This window comes from Protobothrops mucrosquamatus, unplaced genomic scaffold (genome assembly GCF_001527695.2).
Source record: "Protobothrops mucrosquamatus isolate PMUCROS unplaced genomic scaffold, P.Mucros_1.0 scaffold827, whole genome shotgun sequence".
Lineage (NCBI taxonomy): Eukaryota > Metazoa > Chordata > Lepidosauria > Squamata > Viperidae > Protobothrops > Protobothrops mucrosquamatus.
The window spans coordinates 589,953-604,587 of NW_015387087.1; the positions used below are offsets into that span (position 1 = coordinate 589,953).

General features: G+C 42.3%; 1 protein-coding gene across 1 annotated transcript; it reads left to right on the top strand.

Moving 5' to 3' along the window:
- The first annotated feature begins 1,681 nt into the window (after positions 1-1,681).
- Positions 1,682-13,733, top strand: LOC107290111 (histamine H3 receptor-like). The gene is made up of 6 exons (XM_015818960.1): positions 1,682-1,689; positions 8,959-9,044; positions 9,406-9,669; positions 11,409-11,575; positions 12,852-13,238; positions 13,398-13,733. The coding sequence occupies exons 1-6, from the start codon at positions 1,682-1,684 to the stop codon at positions 13,731-13,733; spliced, it is 1,248 nt and encodes a 415-aa protein (XP_015674446.1).
- Positions 13,734-14,635: the final 902 nt, after the last annotated feature.

The window sequence follows — 14,635 nt, forward strand, 5'->3', positions numbered from 1 at the left end:
CCCTCAAACATTGGAAGACTGCTATCATGTCACTCTTAGTTCTATTCTTCGTTAGACTAAGCATTCCTTGTCCCCCTCAATTGTTCATCATATGGTTTAGCCTCCAGCTGCTTAATCATCTTCGTTGCTCTTCTCTGCAGCCTTTGTAGCATCTCAACATCTTTTTTGTATCGTGGCAACCAAAGCTGTGAGCTTCATTTGTGAGTCCTTCGCTAACTAACTGTGAGCTTCATTCGTGAGTCCTTTCTAACTAGACACATATAGGATGATGGATATGTGTGTCCCAGATGAACAGGGCAATTTAGCCCTGTATAACCTAACATCCCATGCCTTCATCAGGGTTTGAGCATGCCTGATTCCATACAGACACAGATCCAGTTTAGAGTCTGAAAGTGCATTAAGCTATGGAATAGGAGGCCAAACTAAACGATACTTTTGTCTGATTGGCAGAGCTAGATGAAAAGAAAGGAGACAAACAGGACATGTGACTCAACACTACAATTTGTGTCAGTTGCTCATACCCCAAGAAATGAAGGGTCACATTTCCATGGAGACTCAAATATTGTGGACCCCGAGGAGACAAACAGAGCATTTTCATCAAATGGCATTGCAACAGTTCAGAATAAATGTATGTAAAACAACACTCACACACACACATTCGGTACAGCATTTAACTATCAAGAAATTATGAATGATGGAAGCATTCAAGGTCTAAAGCATAAGGCCAGTGGGAAATGACGTAGGTTCCACCATCAGTACATAAATATTCTGAGCAGTCACCAACAGCAAAACAAATGATGTGAGACCCAAAGGTACTTTTTCAAGAGGCAAAAAAGAAAGTCCAGTTGCCTCTTGAAAAAGCACCTTTGGGACAACCATGGCCTGGATGACTGAGAATCTCCATAGACAAATGAGCCATGAATATGCGTGATGGGGATTATCATCCACGTTCTGTTCAATTTGAAAGCATTTAGAAAATTTTTCGGACATTCGTAGCAAGTGTGCAAAGTCTAAATCTCCCGCAAGAAACCTAAGTGCATCTTACATGTGTAACTTGCACATTTCAATCATAAAAAGTATTTAGCTGAATCCGTTAAAGATCTGCATTAAAAAAAAAAAAGGCTCAACTTGGTTAACTTAACCTTGGTTTAACCCTGGGCCTACCTGGCTGTGTGAAGCCAGCTCACAGATGGTTCACTATATAGTAGGTTCCTTCCTAATATTTCCCCCCGAGTTAGTTTTATGATGCAAACAGCCGGCTTTAGTTCGGCAAGATTCTGTCTATAAGTGAGGCACAATAAAGAAATCTGCTTAGAAGGATCTCAACGTATCTTTCTTGGTTTTTGAAGAGTGACAGAAGGGGATAAATTTAGTCACATGATCATTTTCCCCTCCACCTGACCCACTCCCCCCCCTTACATATATATATAATCTGATTAATCAGGGCTGAGTGTATCAACCCAACAATCCCAGATGGAATCTCCTAAGCATTTTTAGGCAAACTACTTTGCCAGATAGCTCAATCTGTTCACATCTAGAAAAGGGGTGGGGGGGGGGAACAGCTGAACTGGAGAGATGGGAGCAGAAAGCCAGATATATTTTTTTTCCAGGCTTCCCAAATTTGATAGTATAGGTCAGCAGTCCCCAACCTTTTTGGCTTGGCAGACCTGCAGAGGCGGTGATGGCGAGGTGAGAGAGGGGATGGTTTCGCATGGATGTGCGTGTGCCACTTTCACAAACACAACTTTGCACGCATGCACGCACCCACCACTTCCGCCACCCTTCTCTGAAGAGGCTGCGGCCCGACACCGGGCCACAGACCAGGGGTTGGGGACCCCTGATATAGGTAACCTAGATGGACAGAGAGCCATTTTAAGTTCCAAAGGAAAGATGAACATTGTTTAGATCTAGCGTGCTGCCAAAAAAAACCTCAATATATTTGCATCCATGTAATTCTAGAGAGATGAATAGAGAGTCATTACCTAACAATAAAATTGCACATTAGATATTGTTGCATAGGGCACTCTATTGTTTCAGTTAATAATTAACTTGCCCTCTTCTCTCATTACAGTTCAATAGCTCCCATCAGTTGATTGCCATGTTCCAAAAAGCTCTCTCAATTTTCCATCCCACCCACCACAAAGAATAATAGGTTACATCTTTCTATTGTGGCTTCTTGTGATGCAGCAGCTTGTATCTAGGTCTGTCGGAACTGAGACCTCACTTTGATTCTTATTGCAAGTTTTTGTGACAAAGGATACGTCTCATAAAGACGTGGCTTTTCCAACAAGCGGGATTGGCCTAGGGAATTTTAGTGGGGTTTTTAAGGGTAATTTTAAGGGTAATTTTAACGACCAGGCCTTGACGAATATTTTCTTTTAATTTGGTTTTAATTGATATGTGTTGTATGTTGTTTTATAAGGCTGTTAGCCGCCCTGAGTCCGGTGTGGATAAGGGCGGGATATAAATCAAATTATAAATAAATAAAATATAAATAAATAATAACAATAATAATACTATTTTAAATCTGCTCTTTAAAAGAAGCAATCAATACAATAAAGGACCTCGAGTAGAAAACGGAAAATTGAAAAGCTACCCAGGTGAAGTTATTGCGTTATCGTCATTACGCTCTTTCGCTGTTTTTCAAACACATAAAAAGGTTCACTGAACATCGTTCACACATTTTGCTAGACCACAAAATGGTCTGTTTATTTCTGGATGTTGTGAATCCGGCCACTTTTATTTTGTAAACTACCATTGATAGTTCCGTGCGTTATGAAAACCTAGCCGGTTGTGATTGTTTAATAAACCAGAGTCAGACAAAGCTAATCTTACCACAATGTGTGCTGAGTTTGTGTGAATTTTCTAACAGGCTTTGGGAAACAATAACCACGTTTGGGGAATAAAAACGGAATCTATACCCTGAATCTATTTTGGTTGCGCTTGGGAGACAATCTCTCACATATCATTTTTTTTCCCCTGCTTCTTTCTATTCTCCCAATTACTAGTTAGGTTTGAATTTTAGTTCTACCGAGATCGCATCAAATATATATGCTAGGTTATATTTTATTCAGCAAAAATGGTTTTCTTTGAATCTTTTATCCAGTCATTTCTTTTCATGCTTTATTCATCCTCTTGGCTCAGCTGCACTTTGAATATATGACTATACTTCTTTTTCTTGCTTTTTGTAAAAATATGGATGGGAAATGAAAGCTTACAGCAATGATGGCAAACCTCTTAGAGACCGAGTGCCCAAAAACTGGCCCCACCCCTGCTCCACCCCCTGCCCTGCCCCCACCCCGCCTGCTCGCAGGGCCACTCACCACCTCCAGGGCCCGCCGCAGATCGCCCAGGCAGCCCAGCAGCACCATGGCAGCCACGCCCTCTGCCCATGCCCCGCAGCATCAACTGCGCGATTGGGCATGAGGGCAGAGTCTTGTCTACGCTGCCTGGCTGCCATGTCCTTGGCTGTGCTGCTCTGCATGGGCCATACTCAGGGGCGACTCTCCTCCAGGGGGGCTGCTGGTGAGGAGGGGGTCGCGGGGGGAGGCGAGGCTGGGACAACGGCATGTGTGCCCACAGAGAGGGCTCCGAGTGCCGCCTCTGGCACACGTGCCATAGGTTCACCACCACTGGCTTACAGCCTCTTTTTTGCTCAGCGCGTTCTGCTCAACAGAGAGGTGGTCATTTCTCAAGGTGAGCCTTAATTCCTCATTTTAATTTGATCACAAACGTTGCCCCAATTTGATGCAGGTACAATAAGTCTTGACTAGAAACAGTGGGGGGATTCAGCCGGTTCGTAACACTTCGGCAGAACCGGTAGCTAATTTTTTGTTGCCCAGGCCCAGAATGGACTTTCGGAAGCGGCATCCACACAGAGAACCGGTAGTTCACATATTTGACTCCCACCACTGACTAAAAACAATAATGTGGACCAGAATTTGAGTTGCTAAGCAAGGTGGTGCCCAATTTTATGACCCTTTATGCCACAGTTGTTAAGCAAATCACTGCAATTTAAGTGAATAGTGCTGTTATTAAGCATGTTCCCCCATTGTTGCAAGCCAGCTGGGCCAGTCTCATTCTCTCAGCCGTAGGATTCACTTAAACGACTGTGGCAAGGAAGATCATAAAATGGGGCAAAATTCACTTAACAACCGTCTGGCATAGCAACAGAAAATTTGGGCTCAACTGTGGTCATAGGCTGAGACTACCTGGACTCTCCTATCCAAGTATCAACCAGATTCTTACCCTGCTTAGCCTTTTGAAGATCAAGCAAGATCAGCCACGGGGTTTGCTAAAAGCTACCGGTTCAAACCACAATACAGATCACACACGCGCTGCAGCACAATTCTTAAAACTGAGACTCTGATGTGAAATGCTTGAAATATTTATATATAAAAAAGAATAGAGCCGAAGCTGTCTTGTTCTAGGGAACACTTAAACGCGTCTTTGAAAAGTGCTCCTTACATTTCAAATTCCTTTAATAATTTGACAAATAGGAACTCATCCATGTCAATACATTTTGTTCTGCTAGCAAGTGGTAATTAATCCCAAGTGCTCAAGAAAAATTAGAAAGCACATCATTTGTGCTTGAAAAGAATATATATATTTGCAGGCTGTTGATTCCAAGCAATTAGAAGCTTTAAGAAAATGAAATGTTTAAGAATAGAGACGTTAAGTTTCTCTAGGGAGAATTATGATTCATGTGAAGTTTATGAGATTCATTGCAAGAAATCTTCACGTCAGCCAAAATCTCTTTTAGTGACACACCAGATTTTGTAATGATCTCTAATATACAGCAGCAACAATACTTTTAACCCTTTCCCTCTTTGAAAGAAATATCAACCAAGGGGGGAAAAAAACATTTGGGGAATGTTGCCAAAGTAAGGAGCACAATACGGGGGGGGGGGGGGAGAGAATCACATTTATTGCAATGATCACTGGGATTGACATGGTAGTATAGAGGTGGAGCTCTCGCCTCACAATCAGAAAGCTGTGAGTTCGATCCTAGGTAGTGGCAGATATTTCTCTCTCTGGGCACTAAGAGAACATATCTGCTGTGAACTCCACATAGGCGTCAGGAAGGGCATCCAGCCAGTCAATGCTCAAGCTCCATTCAGTCGCCCTGACTCCACCCCTTTACAGCATCTTTAAAAGAAAAAAATTGCAATGATCACTGGGTGCCTGTTCGGTAGAAACAGAGATTCCCACCAACTGGAAAAACTAAGATTTATTTTTTTTAGAAGTTGAAGTTTATTTTATTTTCTAGTGAAGAATCCACATTGCTTGTGTGCAAAACCTTTGCCTAGTCACAAATACAGTACAGAGTTAAAGGCCAGGTAAAAACCAAACCAAGTAATGGATTTTCCACTCAAACGTAGGAATTGTTTTGCATATCGCCTTTTTTCCCATGTAGCCTCCAAGAAAACAGAATCGAAGTCTCCGTTGACAAACTAATCCAGATAATGTTGAAGTTCTTTAGAACTTTGCTTAAAAGTTCAGGACTTGCATTGTTCACTCCTCTTGAGCCCACCTTTAATTGGAGACACGGTTTTATTTTGGCTCCAAGTTAGCTAGAATGGATTTATATGGGAGTCAACCTGCCCGAAGAACAAGCGGAAGGATGTGGGTTTCCAGCAGCTTTGACTTGTCTTTCTTCCTGCTTTTCTTTGCCTTTGAATAGGCTATTGTAAGGAGAATATTCTCTAGGTCTGCTCGGAATCAGTAGGTTTCTGTAACTCCAATTGCTAATGCAACAGAGAATGTCTTTCAAGACAATCCCCCCAAGAAGTCAATAATGGCATTTCTGTGGATCAGCAAAGCTGGAAACAGCACACAATCTCACTTAGCATTTCAATGGAACTAAAAATTATTCATTTATGTATGTTTTAGTGAGTGTCAGATTAATTAAAGACAATGGATGATGTGAAAACTAACTCCCCATGTGATCCTTCTCTGTTTCTGTCCCATTAAACAATAAGAAGGGTTTACACCTTTGAGGTGGGCTCCAGAGGTCACATTTAACATTTCCAGAAGCTGCATGAGATTCATGGACTTCTTTTTTAGTTCCTGTTAGAACAGTCCACAGGTTTCATGTACATCAGAAGCACAAGGAAGGTCAACTCGCGTAGCCAACTCTCTGCTAATGATGTCTGTTGCTTTCATCTTCTGAAAGATGGCTGGCACGCTCTGCTTAACTTCTATTTGATGAACTTTTGCTTTCATCTCATGGTGGACATGCTTCTTCTACTAGGTTCTCCCAAATCTGTCTCTCTTCTATTTCCATCCACTGGTTCTGGCTCTGCCGTCAGGGGCAACAGAGAATTTAATGCCTCTACGAATCAAGGAAGGAGATCAACAAACGTAGCATCCCATCTCCTACCATGGTTACCCAAACAACTTCAGAAGTCAATAATATGGACATAAAAGTAATAGGCGCGTGCTTCCCTTGCTCTACAAAATGGTCAGACCTCTCTTTATAGACCAGGGGTCTTCAAACTTGGCCCTTGTGGATTTCAACTGCCAGAATTCCTCAGCCAGGCACCCTGGTGGAGGAATTCTGGGAGTTGATGTCCACAAGTCATAAAAGGGCCAAGTTTGAAGACCCCTGTTATAGACACTGAGAATAGCAGCCTTCAATGCCATCGCTTGTTCTGCAGATGAAGGTTGCATGGTTTGAACCAACGATCCTTAATAATCTTGTGAAGCTAAGGAGAATTCTTAACACACAGGACAAGGCTGGAAAGGTTTATCTCAAACCATCTAATAATATTACTGTCAAAGGCTGCATTAAATGGGCCCTCTAGCAAGACAAACAATATTGTGACTAACAAAAGAGAATATTTATAAGGTAATACTGTATATGGGGGTCCTTGGTGCTCTCTGAGCTGGGTTATTTTCTTGCAGACATTTCTTTACCCAACTAGGTAGCATCATCAAGGCTAGAAGGCAGTGAGGCTTGCTCTCTTTTTATATACATGGGGCTTGCCCTGTTAGTGTTTCTTGGTGTGTCCTTGGTGGTGCTTTGATTGGGCTGTTGTTTACCGGTTGTTTGCCTGAGCTGACAGTTCCTTGATTGAAATGTTGTTTACTACTTGATTGTCGGTCTAGTATTAATCTTGGTGTTAATCTCTGCTTAATCTCTGGTGGTAACTTTCAGGATTTTTTTCCCCAGAAAGGGAGGGCTCGGTGATTTGATGGAGTAAAATATCCAGGCTGTAATTAATTCCACTTGCCAACATTTCTCATTCCCAAGGCATCAGTTTGCAGTCTTGTTTTAAAAAAAAGAAAAAGAAAAAAGCATGCAATTCAGTCATCTGCCACTCAGGTTTGCACTTTACTGGTGGGGTGGGGTGGGGGAAGCACAAGAAATTTACTCCCTTCCAGTCAACCAGTTTTCTAGAAATGACAGGAGCAGCCGAGATGCCAGCACTACAATAAATAAGCCCACCTGGGAGCAAAAGATTAATTTATCACACGCAGTCCAAGGAAGGCAGATAGGGAACGAGTGTGATAGATTTTCTCCAGCCATTTAATTAAATTTAGACGTTACTAATAAAAGTGTGTTATTTCTCAGGTTGGTAAAGCCTTGGATACAATCCTTTCAAGGAGCTGAAACCAACCTCCTTACAAAGCTAGTAGTCTGTGAGCCTTCTTTGTTCTTGCAAAGAACAAAGTTGGGAATATTTAAATGGCTAGTAGGGTGGAATCTTCCAGAAAGACTTCTACAGAGGATCACTTAGTTTAGAAAAGATGCTACATAAATCACTGCATTTTGCAAGGTGATGGATGGACATCATTTGTATTCCGCGAGAGTCGGCACACCTTTATTTTATAAATAAAGCATTGAAGCTGAGAGAAAGAAAACAACAGGATGTTATTCCATTCAAAAAAGCACTCACCAATTGGCTACATAAATTGCTGATGATTTACAGTATATGATTTAAATTGCTTCACAGGATGAATGTGAAGGAAAGGGAGAGGGGTTAGCTTCTGTTTTTAATCCACAGTTTCTTCAGTCTGCAAGTTCGCTCCACAATAAATAAAAGACTTAACAATCTACCTTACAAACACATATACACACACACAGCACAAAGAGGCTGAGAGCATTTTGACAACTGGGATCAAACTAACACTCCATCTGGTGTCCTTCAGATGAGATGGACTACAGCTTCATTTATTCCCAGCCAGAATAGTGGCTTTGGGTGAAGTAAGCTGTAGTCCATCCCCTTTGTAGAACACCACCTTAGGTGTTGAGTGTCACTCAAGCAAGAAAAGTCACAGAATAAAGATACTAACACCAACACTTCACATCCTCTTTTTTTTCCAGACCAGAGAACCAAACCACTATACAACCTCAATTGGGCAACCTGAGAATGGAATGGAATGAAGTCGGGTAGAGTAGAGTAGGGTAGGGTAGGGTAGGGTAGGGTAGGGTAGGGTAGGGTAGGGTAGGGTAGAGTAGAGTAGAGTAGAGAACAGAACAGAACAGAATAGAATTCTTTATTGGCCAAGTGCGATTGGATACACAATACCATCATCATGATGAGTTTAAAATGATAGAACAGCCTACGAAATAATATTATCTCGAGATATATTTGAACACTTTTTTAATAAAGATGTGCACTTGAATCTAATCGGGGAACAAAACTAAGTCCCTGATTAAAAATGCATCTGAACCCAATAGAGCCTCCAACTCTATTGATAATTTAACCAGATGGATTAGTCCGAAAGGAACTATTCTGAAATGCATGTGGTTTTTATGCAGTTCACATTGCCAGTCTTTTCTCCCCTCCTTCCCCCTCCCCTCTCTAACACATGCCCGCGCACACACATAAGCTCGCACACACACACACTCATACCCAAACTTGTTTGAAACAGAAAAGGAATACAACGGGCAGTGCTTTAACAGAATCCACAGAGTTGCTTCTCATGCTTTGCAACGTCTGTGTCCAAAAGGCAGCAGTACAGCTATGGGGACAGCAGAAAAGGACAGCAAACTCTGAAAAAGGACATGAGCACCCAAAGAATGGAACACCAAATTGGTAATTTGGTCTCCCTTTTTCTCCCTCTCTCCCCAGAAATCTTTCCTGAGAGAAACAATGGTTATTATCTGCCTTGCTTTTGTGTGTTTTTTTTCTTTCTGATGCTCTCTTTTATTCTATCTTTTGTCCCTTCTGCTAATTTTCTGTCCTCTGCTTCTAGGAACACAATCTGATTTATATGCTCAGGCAGCCTACAGCTTCACCTTTTCTCCAACAATTGATATCCCATGCTAAGGAATGAATCTATGCATGAATAACCGTAGTAATAACAACTACCCGTTGTTCTGGCTTCCCAGCCTGTTATTTACACTCACAGTAATACAACAGTAATGCTAATGTGTTTTATCTCTTCATCCTGCAGGTATGTCTGAGGGAACTCAACTGGGACTGAACTGGTCTACCTATCTGGGCAATGGATGTGTGACTGCTGCAGAACATCGCTTTCAGCACCATGGACAGTTCTCAGCCCCTATCACTATCCTGCTGGCGATTCTCATGGGACTCCTAGTGTTGGCCACTGTCTTGGGCAACGCGTTGGTCATCTTGGCATTTGTGGTGGATAAAAGCCTACGGACCCAGGGGAACTTCTTCTTCCTGAACTTGGCCCTGGCAGATTTTTTAGTGGGTAAGTGAAGTCTCTGGGAAATGAGCCAAGTCAGGGGAAAGTAAAAGATGGGGGGAGGGGTGTCTGGGGTAGGTTGGACAATTGGTTTCTCTCTAAGAGCTCAAAGCACCACTGAGGGCAAGGAAAGAAGTCTTCCTTCATTGTATCCCAAGAGAAAGCATTGTATGAGGTAGACTGAACTGAGTAATAAACACACACTTCTTGGGTGTTTACTTAACCAGATGGTGTTGACTAATACAACAGCATTTAGCAATAGCATTTAGGCTTAACATACCGGCCCATGGCACTTTACAGTACTCTCTGGGTAGTTTATAATGTCAAAACATTATTTGCATATTGCCCCCAGCAGTCTGGGTCCTCATTTCACCAACCTTGGATGGATGGAAGGTTGAGTCAACCTTGAGCCGTCAGGATTGAACTCCAGGCTGTGGGCAGTTTGCCTGTAGTACTGCATTTTAACCACTGTGCCACTAACGTGCAGTGGTTTGGCTGGGCTGGGTTTACGTAGGACTCCAAACCAAATCCCAAGTTGTGATGAGTTTTTGAAATTAGCAGAACTAGGATGAAAGAGAACATGATCCAAACTCTCAGTGGCAATGATAAAGCTGACGGGCTGGCCTTGAGTCAGCCATTGCATAGGTTGGTTGTGATGATACTTTGCGTTGATCCAATATGTTTAAACTGATTGTTGAATTAACCCATTTGTGGATTCACACAATACAATGAACTGTGAACCAACCAACATGAGCTGGGTTTACACAGCACATTAAGCCACAAAATAATGATCCAGGCTTCCCACTAAACCAAACTTTACAAGGCTGTGTGGATACAACCCCTGGGTTTGTGATTTGGTTAAATGTGTTCTGTGTACAAAGTCCCTGTGGAAGAGAGATCAGTGCAAGTTGCCTTGTGTTCTTCAGAGGAAAGTCTGAGCATATATATAAATACTGTGTAAAAATGAATAAATGTGGCAGGGAAGGCAAAAATCAAAGATTTTGGAATACAAAGAATAACGGCAGCGAAAACAATGTGTAGTTCTGTTGACATGGCAACTGCAGAGTTTTATCACTTTTTGGCTCAGTTTATATTCATTTTTTTAAAAAAGGAATTTTTTAATAGTATATGCACAAAGAAAAGAAAAAGGCGTTGTTGCTCGTGGGCTACAAATGAGAATTTAGTTAATATCATAGTGGCAAAACTCCTAGCTTAGAGATACAATGGCATTAATTTTTCTTCCTCTCAGTTAAGGAATGAAAGGTGGCTTTTCATGTGGAATCTAAAGAAAGTGGAGAAGGGGGCAGCTACAATTCCCAACTGCTCTCTGGCATCCATTTAAACCTAGAGTCCCCAAACTAGGCAAACTGAACTTATTTACATTTGAAAGGAGGAATTTAAGAGGCAGAATTTGCTCATTAGAGAGCTGAGACAAAAAAAAANAGATAGGAGGGAGGGAGAGAGGGAGGGATGGAGGGATGGAGGGAGGGAGGGAGGGAGGGAGGAAGGAAGGAAGGAAGGAAGGGGGGGTTGAATGGGATAATCTTTGCATTCCTTTCCAACTCTTCATTTCTATGAAACAGTGCCCGATTTCATCCGATATGTGACCGTACCATTTCAAATGTCCAGTGTGTGAGCGGCTGAGGGTGTGGGGGAATCACTGCTTGTTGTTAAAGTTGCTTACAATTTGGCCTCAGCTTATGGCTGTCTCACCAACCTTGTTTTCTTTTGGCCTGTGCTCCCAGGTGGATTTTGTATTCCCCTTTACATCCCGTATATACTGACCGATGAATGGAAATTTGGAAAAGGCCTGTGTAAGCTCTGGTTAGTGGTCGATTACCTCGTCTGCACAGCCTCTGGATTCAACATTGTCTTGATCAGTTTTGACCGATTCATCTCCGTAACAAAGGCGGTAAGACACATTGCTTTCCATGGGCTTCTGATATCTCCAGCCCCTGGCATCTTCTCAGAATTCAAGTGCCACCTGCTTCAACTCTAGGCACGTGACACAAAGCCACACATTCATCTGGGCAACCAACCAACTGCAACTAAATAAGTCAAACTGCTATGAAATGTAATGCTTGCCCAGAGCCTTGCTTAGCTAACTGATGGCTTCTAGATATTTAGAAAACATTACCGTGAGCTACAACTAGTTACCTATATTTTGACCTTGGCAGATTGAAGGGACTTGTTCCTTCTCCCAACGTTTTCTTACTCATTGTCTTTCTGACATCATCACACAGTTGTTCTCCTATAAGTGACCCATGACATGGCAACCACGGTCTTTTCCTTCTTGAAGCATAAAACAATATTCTGAAATTCCCCCAACATCAATTTCAAGAAGACCAATCGATGCTGGCTAGGGAATTCTGGGAGTTGAAGTCCACAAGTCTTAAAAGTTGCCAAGCTTGGACATCCCTACACTAGTCAAAACTTTCCTCAACATCACACTAAACGTAAACATTGAACTTGTCCACACATGAAGTCATAGCGTTATCTATTTAACGATGGCTTTTTAAATCAACTCCAACTCCATAGATACATGCAACACAGTCAGCATAAGATACTTAGCAGGGTCTCAAAAGCTGCAGTAAGATGTCAACAGGCAAACCACGTTCTGTTGGTGTTCGCACATCACACTAAAGAAATCCACACATGTGGATTTCTTGGCTTGACTTCCTAAATTGTGGAGAACTAGAGCTATGTAAATCAGTTTTAGTGTAGCATGTGGTGGGAAAAAATGGCAATTGTGCTTCATTCAACAGGTGTGGTAAAGCAAAGCATAGCTTGGTATATAGTATGGGAACCAGATCTACAACTTGGCATGATAGTCCAGGTCAGGAGAAGGTTTCTGACACTTTCAGGTTCTCGATACCTTTATCGACAAGGAAACTCAAAGGGTAGACTATTTGTTCGAGTATTATTAGTCTAAAGATGGAGATAATATCCAAGACTAGTCCCACTCGGACTCCCTCCCCAGTTTGTATAGTATTCAGAGTTCAGGGAAACGTGGGTGTTCTTCAGATTCAGGTGGTACTTAAGACAATTGAGTTATCTACCGCCAATTTGCCTTGACCGTTAGTAGTTCAGATACTTGTAGAGAGCATTAGTATACAATAAACCTATATATTCATTTGAACTGCCCGGACTCCTGATTTCTTGGGCTTGACATCTACTTTTTCTTCTAGGTGAGCTACAGAGTTCAGAAAGGGATGACCAAAACCACGGTGGTGAAGATGGTAATGGTGTGGATTGCAGCATTTCTCCTTTATGGTCCAGCCATTATCAGCTGGGAGTACATAGCCCAACAAAGCATCATCCCTGAGAACAAGTGTTACGCCGAGTTCCACTACAACTGGTACTTCCTCATGATTGCCTCCACCATTGAGTTCTTCACACCATTCATCAGTGTCACCTACTTCAACTTAAGCATCTATTTCAACATTCGCAAGCGGACACAGGTCGGAAGTGAGAGTTCCTCAGCAGCCCAAAAGGACTGTGAACTTTTTTGCTGCAGGAAGAAACGAGAGCATGCCATAGTTTTCACAAAAAGAGGGGAGAAAAGGAACGAAAAGGTGAACAGCTTCACCCCTAGCAAGCCTGCTGTGGGGAGGCTCAGCATCCATAACCTCCAGACACACTCAGTAGAGCTTAACATCAATCAAGACTTTCCACCTTGGCAGGTAGACATTCAGACTAAATCACCGTGGGGTGGTGTCTACAAAGCTCTAGAGAACATATCCAGCACCACACGGAAAGCAGAGGTGGCCAATACCGCGGCTAGCCGGTTCAGGCTTTCCAGAGATAAGAAAATAGCCAAATCTTTAGCCATTGTTGTCTGCATCTTTGCTGTATGTTGGGCACCCTACACCCTTCTAATGATCATCAGAGCTGGTTGTCACGGGAGATGCATCCACAATGATCTCTACGAAGTATCGTTTTGGCTACTGTGGTTGAATTCAGCTATTAATCCCGTATTATATCCTTTGTGCCACATCAGTTTCAGGAAAGCCTTTTATAAATTGCTCTGCCCAGCCAAGGCAAAAATCCATCCCAATATTTTTACGTGAGAGAGAACATTGAAGAGATGTTCCCGCCTAGATACGTTTGACATAGAACCACTGAGCATGAACTTGTCCTCCAAGTATGAAAGAAAAAATTCAAATGTTCTATTCCAAGAGAGAATGGAGAAAGCTCAATCTAGATTTCAGAAAATGCAAGCATTTACAGTACTTTGCAGCGCTTATGTATGCAAATGAGGACTAATTTATTCTCTGGTACCCAAGCTCAGCACGCTTTGTAAATTCCCAACCGAATCCTTCTTAAGAAATAATGTAATTCTGATAAAGCAATTTAACTAGGGGACATTGTACACTTGTTTTGAAGTAACTGCAAATTTAAAACAAAGGCAGTTTCTTTTTGCATGTAAGGGTTTTTGTACTGATGTGGATTTTTATTTTTTTTTAAGAATTACTTGTCCACTTCATAGTGCAGAAAACACAGTGCAATGGAGCATCTCCCACTAGATGCTCTAGTTTGTGGGTGGACCTTGCTCATGTGCAGTGGTGCTTTCCCAAGGATTACTCACAGTTCTAAGGAATTATTCCAACTTGGCAAAATGCCACTCATAAGCAAAAGTTAAAAGTCAAAGCTCATCTCCATTTCAAGGCCACTGAGCCAGCACTGTCCAAAGACATTTCCGCCAGCATGACATCACGGAACGCTGTTACCTTCCCACTAAAGTGCTACCTATTTATCGACTCACATTTGCACGCTTTCCAACTGCTAGGCTGGCAGGAGCTGAGGCGAGGATGGGAACTCGCGCAGTTGCCTGGAGCTTGAATCTTGAACCTGGGCTGCCGGCTTTCCAGCCTACAAGCCCAGTGTCTTAACTGCTACCGCACCGCCCTATTCATAAGCAAATCTGCTGCAAAAGCTGGGTCAAAAAGTAAGATGGATTTCATCAGGCAAT

Coding starts and splice junctions, on each gene's coding strand:
- LOC107290111 (XM_015818960.1), top strand. Junction 9,670..11,408: donor CCTGGCAGATTTTTTAGTGG/GTAAGTGAAGTC, acceptor CTGTGCTCCCAG/GTGGATTTTGTATTCCCCTT. Junction 11,576..12,851: donor TCATCTCCGTAACAAAGGCG/GTAAGACACATT, acceptor TTTTTCTTCTAG/GTGAGCTACAGAGTTCAGAA.